This window comes from Meriones unguiculatus, chromosome 1, assembly GCF_030254825.1.
Source record: "Meriones unguiculatus strain TT.TT164.6M chromosome 1, Bangor_MerUng_6.1, whole genome shotgun sequence".
NCBI lineage: Eukaryota > Metazoa > Chordata > Mammalia > Rodentia > Muridae > Meriones > Meriones unguiculatus.
In genome coordinates this window covers 40256356-40271122 of record NC_083349.1, presented here as the reverse complement: position 1 = coordinate 40271122, position 14767 = coordinate 40256356, and the positions used below count along the sequence as shown (strand labels likewise).

General features: G+C 42.1%; 1 protein-coding gene across 1 annotated transcript in view; it reads left to right on the top strand.

Annotated features, from left to right (window-relative positions):
- Positions 1 to 1505: 1505 nt before the first annotated feature.
- Positions 1506 to 14767, top strand: part of Cfap95 (cilia and flagella associated protein 95) — a 105589-nt gene continuing 92327 nt past the window's right edge. Inside the window, exon 1 of the mRNA XM_060366447.1 lies at positions 1506 to 1724. Coding sequence (XP_060222430.1) covers positions 1573 to 1724 — 152 coding nt within the window. The 5' untranslated portion in view covers positions 1506 to 1572. The remainder of the gene's footprint in view (positions 1725 to 14767) is intronic.

Below are 14767 nucleotides of genomic sequence, written 5' to 3'. Positions count from 1 at the left end.
GACAGATAAAAAAACGGCAAACAAGCAATGACCTTCACTCAGCAAAAAAAAGGACCAGACCCTTGTCTTTGAGATAGCATTTCTTAGCAACGAACCCAGACTTCTTCTGAGTAGCTTTTGACCTGCAGCCAAAAGTCTGTAGCCCCTAATCTTCAAGGATGAGCTAACCACCCCCACCTTCAATTGCAGCTGCATCCACACTTGGCAGGACTGGCCAAGCTTGAGCACCTAAGACTAACCAATTATCTTACTTTATAGCTTCCTCATCCAATCCTAAATTGCCAAGACTGCAACTTCAAATCTCCCGCAATTTTTCTTTTAAAAACCTAAAGGCCTTTATCTTCCGGTGCCACTCTTTGCTGACCAGCAGGGGTGACCCCATTGCGCAATGGTTAATAAACCTCTTGCTTTTGCAATGAGTCTTGGTCTGGGGGAGTTTCTGGGAAGGGCACGATCTTAAACTCCTGAGCTGTGAGACCCCAGGTCTTCCAGGACAAAATGAGCTATTCTTTTCTAACTGGTTAATAAGGACGTTAAAGCTTCTTTGACATGGTTATTGGATGAATCTTTACTACGTATCTCGGGCCAGTCTCAAACTTAGTGTCCCCACCTCGTCCTTCTAAGTGCTGGGGATGTCTGTCACGCCTCCCTAGACAGGCGATCTCTCAGTTTCTACTGGAGTCTGTGGCAGTCTGAATGAAGGGAGTCAATATCGTATTCATTTGTGCGTTTGACACTGGAGACACATGTATTGGTTACACACAACACAATAATGACAAGAATTCGTGTTGTCACAACATGTTAGACGTTATAATGAAGGGATCTTGGTGGTTCTCCAAGTCTGAAAGTGTCTCGAGGTAGTTTGGCCTCCATAATCGGAAGAGACTAAGTCCCTTCTCTGCCTCTCTCCTCCCTCACACTGCAGAGTTCCTGCCCTAGCCTGTTTGTCAGAGGAAGAAGGCAGCGCTTAGCAAGGTTAAGAGCAGCATCTGGGGCTGGAGTGGAACCGTTGACTGCTCAAACTATTCAGCTCATTTGCTGAATGGCTCTACGGTTTGATAGGAAATACAGAGAGTACAGAGAGGTCATACTCTAGGACTGGGGTTTTCTTTTGCTCTCTTTTAGTCAAACCTAACTGTGAGCTGAGGTGTGGTGGTAACAGAAGATGGGCGGTCAAAACAACAAAACAGGTTTGGCTCCAATCTACGTGCTTGGAGCTGTGCTCTTTTTCTTTAACTGATTCTCTGCACCACCTACCTTCATCACCCCTTGCTTAGGCTGGCGAAGCCAGGGCAACTACATATCCTAGTATGCAGCCCTCCTTCAAAAGTCTGTGCAGCCCCTCACTCTCACTGCATTCTGGGAAATGTAGTTTAATCAGTAATCAGAAGGAACGCAATCACGATACTAACGCACGAGAAACGTCACCTTCCATTGACTCCGCCCTTCTCTATTGACTCCTCCCAGGTTGCTTAGGAGACAAGAGACGCAGAATCTTGGTGCTTTTTACAGCAGCTCTGGATTCGTGCAGAGGGAAGTCCAACTTGATCAGTTCTCAGCTCGAGAGCAGGCATGGCGACTTTTAGTAGCGAATGTAAGGCCTCTTTCAACAGTAAAGATTACCCGTATGAGATTGGACCCACGGATGTGCTGGAGCGCAAAGGCTCTCTAACTCTCCGCTCTCATGAGAAGAAATACTCGAAGCAAGTGTTGGTGTATTCCTGGTGAGCCAAATACTCGCAGTTATTGGGTCCCAGAGAGAGAGGAGCGGAGAAGGATCCAGCAAAGGGCGGGAAAAGAGTAACAGGGAGTAAGTAGACAATAGCGGAAAAAGAGAGAATGGGAAGGAGGAGAAATTTCACACCAAGACATGCCCCAGCCAGTGCTTTGGCCCAGGAACTTAAGCTCCTCTACACAGGGCAAAGGAGAAAGAGTCACTTAACAGGCTTGAAAATCGCCTCCTTGAGGCAACCCTTACTTGTAAAAGGAAGTCGTATTAGAAAGCCAGGCGCACTGGCAAGAGGCAAAAGTCCTTAAAGAGGAACAGGGCTGCAAATGCTCAGGGAGGGCCACACAGTTAAAAGCAGTCTCTCAGCATCCCGCAAGCCGTTCACGAAGACCCTTCCAGCCAGAGGTAGCAAAGCTTACTTAGTCTCTCTTTGGGTAAGGCCAGTGCATTTTTTGACATGTACTCTGCTTACATTTCTTCTTTTTAATTACTTGATCATGCAATTCACACGAAGATCCAGGGATGTGTGTTCTCTTGGAAAATTGAAAGGCCTGGAGGACTTTGTTCTAAGTCCATGCTTTTCTCAAGACGCACTGGACTACTTTCGTGCTTTGGGAATTGTACCTTGAATTCACTTAGCGTTCTCCTCCCTGCTCCTCCTTAAGTATTAAAGTGGCCAATAGCTACAATGTCAACACTGGAGGAAAGTAGACAGTTTTAGGAGGTTGTGGTGGTGTCAAGTTTCTTACAATAATTGCTTTCAAAATATTTGTAATATTTGGTGGGGGTAAGTGGGAGGGCAGAAATGAAGTCACAGATCTCATCTGCTTTCTGCTGCTGTTGCCTTTGAAGACAGAAAAATGATTTGAACGTTAGGCCTCCCTGGACACCACCATTCCTGGGCTGTTTGCGATGCCTGCCATTTTTTCTGTTCTGCAGACTTTTTAAAGCCTGTGCATTCACTACATTTCCAAAGTCTACTCCTTCTGCCTTCATTTCTCATCCCAAAGTGAAGTCTCTGCCCAAAGCTATACTCAGTGTGAGAGATTAAATCAGCACAAAAATTCCAAAGCTACACAGGGAAACAAGCTTTTTTCAACAATAAAGTTTATTATGGAAATGTATTATGGAAATGGACTTCTTCACATTGACAGTGTACTTGCTTGGTCAGGGGTGGAGCCCTGTAAGCATCCTGTTTTGGCTTCATACATGTAGGTCTTTTTTCACGGCCCTTAAGCATAAATGCTTAGCTGCTCTGAGTGCCTGTTGCGCCGTAAGGATGTGGGACATAATAGTAATCACCTCTAAGTTATTAATGAGGAAGGGTTTCCAAAGGGACAGCATTTCTGTCCCTTCTGCGTTACAGTTGTGTTGAAGTTAACTGTCAGCAGCATTGATATCAGTGGCAGAGCAGACATGTGAATGGTTTGGGGCCTGGTAAAGAACGAAGGGGAGTGAAGGACTGTCTGTCCCTTTTGCCATTCCTCAACGTGCATAGGGCTTTCCTTCTGCTCTCAAGGGAGAAGAAGAATTAAATTCAACCCAACAAATATTTATAGGCCATACACTTTGCTACGTATTAGGGACACAGAAATAGAAAAAAAATACATCAGGATTTTTGTAAAACACTTTGTCCTAGTTGGAGTTTCTATTGGTGGATAAACAATCATGACCAAAGCAACTTGGAATGGAAAGGGTTTATTTGGCTTACACTTCCACGTTCCACATCTCCATCATTTCAGGAAGTCAGGCCAGGAACCTGAAGGCAGGAACTGATGCAGAAGCCATAAAGGAATGCTCTTACTGGATTGCTCCTCATGGCTTGCTCAGCCTGCTTTCCTATACAACCCCAGGACCACCTGCCCAGGGATGACCCCTGGGCTGAGTCTTCCCATATCAATCACTAATTAAGAAATGCCCTACATCCTGATCTTATGGTGTGGCTGTGTGTGTGTATGTGTGTGTGTGTGTTTTCTTGAGTAGGGTTTTGAAGAAAGAATAGGAATTCTGAAGATAGGCAAAAAGAACAGAATAGTAACAGCACAAGAATTAGAAACTTCAGGCAGTAAATAAAGTCATCTATTTGGTGATGATTATTTACAAATTAGAATCAGTAATTGAAAGAGTTTTCCCCATCACATATACGTGTTCAGAGAGGCAAAAGGTTCAATTTTTTTTTTTTTTTACCCCAAATGTGCATGTTCACAATTAAGGTCACATAAGGCAAAACATTGCCTTCATTTTTTTTCTCTCATAGATGTCATTTTTGTGGTCTATTTCATACTACTTTCTCTCTCTCTGACATCTTCGTGCTTTTCATTGATGTTATTGTTGGCATGCCCCTCAGGCACTGTGATGAAGTATTGCCTGATGTCTGTAAGCATGAGAAGGCTGTGGGGATGCATTTGATGAAGAAAACATGCATTAGGCAAATTTTGTTGAGGTTGTGAGGTCCTGTTGTCAGTGTGAAGTTCAGTGTTAAGTTCAGTGTTGATGAAGCATCCACATACATCAAATAAGACGTCTTTCAACAGGTAGACCCATGGGCTGGGGAGGGAACTTAGTAGGGCTTCTTGTCTGGTTAAACAGGAGGCCCCAGCTTTCATCCCTAACTTCACAAGAAAACAAACAGGAGCACATTTCGATTCACGAAAATGTGGCCAGGGACCTAAACCTGTTTCCTCTAGGAGAGATTGCTTCAATGCTCATGAGTGTCTGTGAGGCCTCTATAGAGCACTAATGAGAATCTGCTGTAAACATCTAGAACCAGTGGCGTCTTCAGGAGCTGGGGACCTGTTGCTGTCTTTACATAAACCAACCACTCATTAACATCCATGTTAACAAGGCAGCACAAAGTTGAATGCGTGCACTTTGAATGAACAGTGTCCCCAAGCCCACGATTGTTAGCTTTCGGTTTCTTTATTTTGTGACACACTTAAACTTTTCTTAAGTTATATGTATTAGAGATTTTTTTAAAAAAATTCATTTGGTAAACATCTAAGGTCTATGCTTACTGTCTTGGTAACTGCTCCAGCTGAGTATCTTTTCAGGGACGTTATGTACTTGCAGGCACCAATGCAGCGTTTTTAACTAGGAGAAATTCCGATTTACTCTTCATTGTTGTTTTCCTGCTTCTCTCTATCTGGCATGTAATAGCAGTCTGCTTGACCTCACTGTACATATCCAAAATAGCTATGTATGGTAAACATGATAAAGGATGGAAGTTACTAGATCTCTCTGGCCCATTATTAGTCCATGACATTGCCCAAGACCCACCTCCTCCTTCTGGCTAGAGCGGTAATGAGATGGAGCAAATCACCCTTGTCACAGCCTGCTGCTTTTGCCTTAGAAATACACTTAGAAGTCATCTTTGTACACCTTTTTTTTCCTGTAGCATTTATGGAACTATATCATAAGATGTTTCCATTAGAAATTGTGAGTTGAGTGAGAGAAAATTATTTCCTGGGATATCTTCCCACTCATTGGAATAATAAGAAACAGAACAAATTATACTTATTTGATAAATTTTCTCATGTGAAAATTTTGTTCATTCATTCATTTACTTCATTCATTCATTCATTCATTTTTATCTGTTCCTTGGCCATTCTGGCACCTGGTAACAAATGATAAATTTTTTAAAAAAATCATCCAAATCTCCATGGAGACAGATCCTGCTCTGGTCTCCATGGCAATATCTAGTTTTAAGGACTCAGATTAATTTCATGAATTTGTAATTTTAATTGCTTTTCTTTCTCGACTAAGCCACATATTAAAGACCTTGAGCATTATACTTTCCCCATGCCACTCCCCTACCTCCTAATAAGAAGAAAACAAAAGATGAAAGGGAAGGGGGGAAGTTAAACATAATCATTGTGGGGGCAGGGGAACCTCATCGTTTAAAGATTTTTACAAAAGCTAATTTGGGCATGGATGATAAATTAGGGGCAAAGGGAAAATTAACATTTCTCTGAGACTCTTACTTAGACTTCTGCACCGCTGTGTTATCCGAGCATGGAGTGTGCGTGTATATTTAAGGCCATCCCTTGAAGGAGGAGAACCATTCCAAGGCATCGGGCTATCTTTGTGTACTTAGATAGAAAGCAGAGTGCCTGGGTTCCTTGATTTGATGTGTCACTCTTTTTGTGTTTAGTCAGTGATCTTTGTGGGTGATGGCCTTCCAAGTATTTAGAATCCTCACATCACTGAGGGCCAGACTAGAGTTATATAAGGTCTCCTGGTGAACAGGGCCTCCCACTCCCCACTCTCCACCCGCCCCCCCATGCCCACCACACACTAAGATAAAAAGACAAAGATAAAAAAGCCCCACATCACCATGTGATCTAGCCTGTTTTTCACTGAAATTCATAAGAGCTTCCTCTTCCATCATGCCTTCAACTTTAACATAGACCCAAAACCTCAGGGGGAAGCTTATTAACCCTTTACTGCACATTTGGAAAAGATGCGTTTCTTTGGTTTCAGTGCATGAAGTATATAATTTGAATTCAGGAAAGGAAGCATTAAAAGGGGATTGTTGGTCACTGGCACAGAGCGAGAAGACCAAGCCCTGGGCTGTGGGATAAGAATACAGTGAGATAGAGAGAAATGTTTATCACATAAATGAACAAAACGTTGTTAGGCATTCAGCAGAGAAGGCTAATGGGACGTGGGGCTAAGCCAACAAGGTCATTACCAGCCAGCCGGTGACTACGCTTGGTGTTCGGGGCCCCGAGTGCAGCCTGGACCCCCTTTCATGGTGAGCTTTTTAAGTACAAAAAACACACTCCAGGCTGACACATCTCAGTTAGCAAAAACAGTTGTTATCCAGATGTGAAAATATAGAGGCCTAAAAGTAAGGTGAGTCTGTTTCAGGACTTTCCCAGAACTATGGACTTGGATGGTTAAGTCTATTCTCATTTTGGCAGGTGAGCTTCCTATATGCGATGTGACAAGACCTAACTGGTACTTCCATCATAGTGTCAGTTGTGCTAAGGTATGGGGAACCTGTTACAAAAGGAGCAGGTCCTGAGGAGACAGATGGAAACCCAAAAGGCAGAGAATGCTAGAGCCCTGTGGTTTGAACATGAACGACCCCTGTGAGTTTATATGTTTGAGTGTTTACCAGAGCTGCTTTGGGAGAATTAGGAACTAGGGGCACGTTGAAAAAGGTGTGTCGCAGAGGGAGAGTTTTGAGTTTTCAAAAGCTCGCACAAGGCTCAGTCTCACTGTCTTCACTGCATGCTTAGAGGTAAGATGTAACCTCTACGCTATGCTTCAGTGCCTCACCTATGTGCCTGCTGCCTTGCTTCCTGCCACGATGGTGATATACTCACTCTTTGAAACAGTAAGCAAGCCCCTAATTAAATGCTTTCTTTTAGAAGTTGCCTAGGTCATGGTGTCTCAATAGAAAAGTAACTAACACAAGCCATATATCATTGTTATAGCTTTTCATACCTCCTCCAAAACTCTGAGTTAAAAAAATAATACTCACTAGAATATTTTCCTTCCTAAAATAAAGAATAGCAGTCAATTTTTCAATAAATCTTCCTGTTTATTGTTGGAACTTAGACTGTAGGATCATATATTTTTGCTAAGATTCCAAGGAAAGAGCTATATATACTGTAGCATGAGTCCTTAGTAAAACTAAAATTGTCATAGCTAATCAGTTCAAAAGGATGAGATTGAAACATGTTGTGCGATTTCTGGGCAAGTGAATTTGGAAGAACATAACACACCAGACTTCTGTGGTGATTAATCACATAATCACAGTTAGATCTAGGATCAACTACAAAGAATGTCCTAGACTAGGCATGTCTGTGGGGAAGACAGACTCTGACACTAAGTCATACCATTCCATGGGCTGGCATACTGGGGCTGAAGACAAAGGGAGTGAGTGAGATGCGGGCATCTAGTTCCTTGTCTTTTGATTATTATGCCATGACTAGGTGTCCCAGCTCTTGTGGCTGGACTGTATCTCTTCATGGTAGGTGCCAAAAAAAATAAATGCTTCCTGCTTTAATTAGCTTTTTGTCAGATCTTTGGTCACATAGAAGTGAGTAATGCAATGGAGGAGAATTAAAAAGCAGAGGATGTACTTGTGTAAATCTCAGTTGCAACACACACTCAGGGGCTGGTGGATCCTAAGGGGGTTTTGAGTTAAGGTAGGGACAGGTATTCATACTCCAAAGAGCTATTTTTATTTCTTACAAACGTCCAGATGACAATGTCACATGTGCATTTATTACAGTGTAAAGTAGTCTGAGGACATGGAAATATAGTCACTCTCCAGTGGGCAGCAAAATTCAACATTTGCATCCTGGTGGGTTGGCACGTGTCTGCAGTCCTAGCGGCTGGCATTCTGAGGCAGGGAGATTGCTATGAGTTCACGGTCTCTCTGGGCTACATATAGAGATGGCTGCATCCCAAAACGGAGAGCATAGGTTTTCTTACGGTCCAGATGCACATAATAAAACTATTTTTACAACCGATCCTTATAACTTTTCCACTGTTGGCTACCGCAGAAGAATTTAAACAAGCCGGATAAAGCTCATCTCTACCTTTCTAGCTTTAAATGGCTTGCTTTAGGTTAAAATCATCCACCTCAGGACAGCACCCACTCTTTCCAGGTCCGCCTTCCTCCGAATTCTCCTTCCTCCAATCCCATTTGTGTGTGTTCAGGGAGCAGGGTTATTCGACAGTCAGTACCGGAGGTAGGTTTGCCTTCCAGAACCGTGTGGACATCCGTGTCCTGAGGCTCCTCATTCTTGTCCCACTCCTCTGCCTGCGGCTGGTGACTTTATTTATATATTTTTTTGAAGACTTGGTGTCTGCTTGCAGATTTATTCCCAATTTGGCTCTAGCTGGTTCTGCAGTCCAGCTGCTTGTGTCAGGATCATTCCTCCCAGCCCCTGAATTAGACATATCACTAATGGATAGACGTATCCGTAGACACTCGTGGGCTACGTTATCCCTCAACACGGTGGTCTGTAGCACTCTGACAGCTAAGACTCCATCCACGTGTGTTGCATATGCCCTGTTGTGTTAGCTCTTCTCATCATGGTCACCCAACGTGCGACAGAAGGAAATTAAGGAAAGAAGGATTTATTTTGGCCCATGGTTCAGAATTTACAGTTGGCCATGATGGAGAAGGCATGCTGCCTGCAGCCTTGAGCTTGAGGCACAGTTTGTAGACAGTTTTGACGAAGCCCACCCCCGCCCCAGGTACAGTGATTTACTTCCTCCAGCTTTGCCTTGCCTAAAGTTCCCATAAGCTCCTACAACATCGCCAGCAGCTGAGGACCACCTGGTCAAAAACAAGTCTGTGGGAGACATTTCACATTCAAGCTATAACGCCTGATTTGCCCCCTTGTCCTGCATATATCAAAACCTCCCATTCAGTTTCTGTGGTATTCCTCTTTGGAAAGCAAATTTTAAGGTGCTGCTACTTGGGAACTTGCAGCTTAATGAAATTAGTTTTTATTTCTCAACAATGCTGGCTTTTAAGTATCTTACTCAGGACTGAACTTCGTAATTTATTTTCTTAGAAGTAAATCAGCAATTGCTTTATCACTTGTCATATTTCTGGGGAAACAATCCTAAGTCTTCCCAAGGCAGATGTGGAGGCCTCCGATTTAGCAGAGGAGAAACTATTTAAAAAGGAACCCAGCAACGTGTAAGGATTAGTATCTGCCAATACAAGGACCTGATAAGAAAGTTTTAAAATTCTGTTTTGGTGGAACTGGAAATATAGGGTGCCATGTGAAATAAGCCAGGCTCAAAAAAGTAAATTTTATATTTTCTCACATTTGTGAAATGGTCTTAATAATTAAAACAAATAATTGAAAGAAGAAAGAGGAGATCTGTAGAAACAAGATCAACGGGAAGAGAAGGTATGTCCAGAGAAAGAGATGGGGTGCAATGTGACCAAAGTACTTTATGTATATGGATGAAAGTGTTGTGATAAAAATCCATTATTTTGTACAACACATGTATAAATTAAACAAATAAAATGAGCATGCTTTAGAGCCTTTTTTTCTTAAAATATACAAGATATATCCTTCATCAGAGGGATATTTGGTACATACTATAACAAAATATGTATTACAGACTATTTGGCCTCTTTTTTTTTTCCCTTTGCTACTTCTACATCTTCCATTAAGGATATGGGTTGCTTTTATAGTAAGAAGAGAGTCCAAGTCCTTTTAACAATTGACAGCATTTTCTAGAGCTTTTCCCTGTAAGCGATCAGAATGTATTCATAATACTTTTTCAGAATCCAGCTCACTCCAAATGGCTCATTACGAATCTTTAAAAATATCTTTTTAATTGCTGGTTTTTGCTGGGTAAGAATCATGATGCACATTCATTCGGTTTAGCTACCCTTCCATTCTTGCCTGTGTGCTGTGACAGTAGCCCCTACGCCACGTTTATTTTAAGTCTAGTCTACGTTTTCATTCCTCAGTATACTCATGCCGCCTCTCATTGCTTTTTGAATGAAGTAGTTTTGGAGAGTGAAGTACTTTCTCTTTTCTTTTTTAAATAAAATTAAAGAGGCTTTGCCTTCTTCACCCTGGCTCCTATCTCCCCTTCCCAACGCTATTCTCTTTTATGGAATTCCAATCAAATGCTTTCTTGAAAAACTAGTCATTATGTGGTTTTGATGGTACTGCCTGCGTAGAAGTCTGTTTTGTTTAGCCGGCACTTGTGAAAACAACAGTTTTGCTATGGTTTGAATGTGAAATTGGCTGTTCCAACCTTCAGGGTCATGGTTTAAACATTTGTTCCCCAACAGCTGGTGCTATTTGGGGAGTTTTCTGGCATTCTGTGTGAGACTTATCTAGAGTAGGTCCCTAATGGCTGGCCCTTGGGAGATCTTGTCCCTGCCCCCTCCTGCCTCTCCCTTTGTTTCCTATCTGCAATGAGGTGAAGAAGTCCCACCCACACACAGTATCTTGCCTCAGCAGTTGGGTCCTCCACAGACTAGAGCCCCAAAAACTGAACAGAACACATAATCCCTCCTCCTCGAGTTGTTCATGTCAAAGATTATGTCACAGGGGCAAAAGAAACCAGTTACAAACCATTGAAAGGCAGAGTACAGGCACATTGCCATGTACTCTGGACACGCACATGGACACACTTGATATTCGAAAGATTATGGCTACTTTGAGAGACCTCTGCCTCCAGCCAACTCCCTATCCTTATAATATCCTAGTTGAGCTGACTGGGGGATCCACCAGAACCCCTCATCATCATCACGTTGCTGCAGCCTTCCTGAGTCTGAGTTCACTAAAGTTCACTGCTTTTTTACACGGAGCTCCTAGATCAGTGGCTCTCAACCTGTGGGTCACCATTGCCTTGGGGTCAAATGACCCTTTCACAGGGATCACATATTAAATATCCTGCATATCAGATATTTACATTATGATTCATAACTAGCAAAAATGCAGTTACGTAGTATTAAAAAATAACTTTATGGTTGGGGGGTCATCACAATGTATGATTAACTGTATTAAAGGGTTGCAGCATTAGGAAGATTGAGAACCACTGTTCAGGTGAAGGTATTAGGGCAGAGGAAGGGGCAAGAAGTATGTGGAGCTAAGTGATAGTTTGATATCAAGAGGTTTAGGCTATGGACACACACACACACACACACATACACCAAAGTCCAGGCTTCGATTTTTTTATTGATGTTTTTATTTTTTCATTTTACATCCCAATCCCAGCCCCTCAATCCTCTCCTTGTTTTCACTCTCCTACCCTCTTCCCCATTTTCCCCCTTCTCAGAAAAGATGTTCTCTGCCCCCCTGCAAACACACAAGTTGAAGAATCAGGCCCAAGCACATCCTTGTCCACAAGACCAGACAAGGCGGGAGAAAGTGATCCAAAAGCAGGGAATAGACAGCTCCTGTGCCACTTGCTAGGTCACCCACATGAAGACCAAGATGCTCTTCAGTTACACATGTGTCGGAGTCTAGGTCCAGGCCGTAAATGCTCTTTGGTTGGTGCTTCAGTCCCACGGGCCTAGATTAGTTATCTCTGTTGGTCTTCTTGTGGAGTTTTTGTCCTCCCCTCCCCTCGGGTCCTTCTGTCCTCTCCCAACCAACCCCTGCTTCTTGCACAGGATTCCTCCAGCTCTGTCTAATGTTTGGCTGTGGCTCTCAGCAACTGCTGCTGGCTGGAGCCTTCCAGAGGACAGTCATGATAGGCTCCTGTCTGCTAGCACAGCAGAACATCATTAATAATGTCTGGAGCTGGCTTTCTCTTGTGGGGTCGGTCTCAGGCCAGGCCAGTCATTGGTTAGCCATTCCCTCAATCTCTGCTCCATCTTTATCCTTGCACATCTTTAGGCAGAGTAAATTTTGGGTCAGAGATTTTGTTGGTGGGTTGATGTCCCCTTCCCTCCACTAGAAGTCCTGCCTGGCTAGGAGGTGACCACTTCAGCCTCTGAGGCTAGAAGTCTCAGCTGGAGACACCCCCATATCCTGCCAGCAGCCTACCTTGTCCCAGGTCTCCAGCTTGTCCAAGAGATGCCCCACCCCCTTGGTTTTCCTTCTCTTCTCCACCTCACTCTCTCCATATCTGATCTCCACCCTCAATCCCTCCACACCTTCTTCCACCCAGTTCCCCCTCCTCATCTACTTCTGATGTCTGTTATTTTTTTTTTCTTCTCTGTGGTATCCAAGCAACCTCCCGTGGGCCCTCTTTCTTGCTTAGCTTCTTTGGGACTGTGGATTGTAGTATGGCTATCCTGAACTCTATGGTTAATATCCACTTATAAGTGGGTACATACCATGAGTGTCTTTTTGGGTCTGGATTATCTCACTCCAGATGATCTTTTCTAGTTCCATCCAATGCCTGCAGATTTCATGATTTCCTTGTTTGTTTTTTTGTTTGTTTTGTTTTGTTTTAATAGCTGAGTAGTATACCATTGTGTAAATATGCCACAGTTTCTTTATCCATTCTTCAATTGAGTGACGTCTGGATTATTTCCAATTTCTGGCTATTATGGATAACAGTGCTATAAACACAATTGAGCAAATGTCCTTGTTGTATGGTGGAGTGTCTTTTGGGTATATGCCTAGGAGTGGTATAGCTGGGTCTTGAGATAGAGCTATTCCCAATTTTCTGAGAAAATGTCAGATTGATTTCCAAAGTGACTGTACAAGTTTGCACTCCCACCAGTAGTGGAAGAGTGTTCCCCTTTCTCCGCATCCTCCTCAGCATGTGCTGTCACTTGTGTTTTTTATCTTAGCCATTCTGGTGTAAGATGGAATCTAAGAGTCATTTTAATTTGCATTTCCCTGATGACTATAAGGGTGTTGAGCATCTCTTTAAGCTTCTCAGCCATTTGAGATTCCTCTGTTGAGAGTTCTCTGTTTAGCTTTGCACACCATTTAAAAAATTGGATTATTTGGTTTGTTTGTGTTTAATTTTTTAAGTTTTTAAAATACTTATATTTTGGATGTTAGCCAGGCTCAGACTTTTGAGACACAGTCTTACTATGGAGCTCTGGCTATCTTGAAACTCACTCTGCAGACCCAGATGGACTTGATCATAGAGGTCTGCCTGCCTCTGCCTTCAGAGTGCTGAGAGTGAAGACATGTACCACTGCTCCCGGCTCAGGCCTTTATTTACTTATTTATTTTTTAAACAGCACAAGAGCTAGTATTAAGCAAATATCTCTGCAAGTCCCCCATCTTTGGTACCATTTCACTCATGACATCCAGTATGGTTGGCTACCGTATCTTAGGAACAGTGGGGGCAAAGGGCACTATTTCCTAACAGTTCTCTACTCTTGATGCCTGTTATTCATCTACTCATGGAAGACTATGGGAAACATGACTTCTGCAGTAGAAATTGATAAGTTATATCTCTATCTCAAAAGGAAAGTCTGGCTTTAAGATATTTTCAACTCCAAATGTAATGATCCCAAGTCAGCTGTATTTCCCTGGGCCAAATATCTGTTTGCAGTCATCTTTTTAGGCAAGGACAAATCGAAACTTAGTGCATCTCCATTTGCCATAGAGACCTATGCACAGGAGAAAGAAGATATGATGGACTTATCCCAGAGACAGCCATAGTTCTGGAGAAGGATACCTTATTCCATGCATTCAATTATATAGCAAATGTTTAGAACAAAACACATTAATATTCTGAGAACTCTTTCCCATTTTGAGTTTCTTTTGATTTAAAATTCTCCTCTCTTGCTAAGCTGCACCTCCTAAGTATTGATTAAAACAAAACAAAATTACCTTAGATGTAATGAGCAGAAAAAGAAATCTTGTACATAAATTAGGTAAGGACATTTTTCTAGTGCCTTGAAAAAGTTAGTTTGAATAAATTTGAATATTGTGATATTCTTTTGATAGACATTAATCTTCCTTTGCTCTGTTTCTTTCATTTCACTTTGAGATACAATTATGTTTTAATTGTTATTAGTTACACTTTATATTTTCTTTTTTGATTTAATCATTGGTGAGTTAACAAAGATAATTGATTGGCAGAAATGCAATATGCTTCTTTGGTAATATTAAATCTAATTCACATCCAATAAAATGGAAGAATTAATATAACACTTTCTCTCTAAATAAATTTTAGTTCAAATAGTTTAGTCTCCTTACAGAGAAAGTATTGGGAAGATTATTTTGAAATTAAAATGTAAGAGTGAATAACTTGTCAGATTTTTTTTTTCAACACATACTGGGTACAGTGGTGCAAACCTGGGATCCTAGAATTCTGTGTCAGGAGACCTGAAAGTTAAGGACCAGCCTGGGCTACATAACAACCTCCTATCCCAAGCATAGAATCTCCTATCCCAAAATACAACACTCTCTCACCTCCCCCAATAAAAACAAAGCAGAAAGACCAAAACCAAAAGCAAGCAAATAAAAACAACTAGAGTCAAACTTTTCCCCAACTATGCTCCCCTTAAATGAAGAATATTTTGTGGGTGTCATTTATTGAATTTATATTTACTGGGGTTGGGACTGTAACTTAGTGGTAGAGCGTTTTCCTAACATGTTCAAAGTACTTGGTTGGATT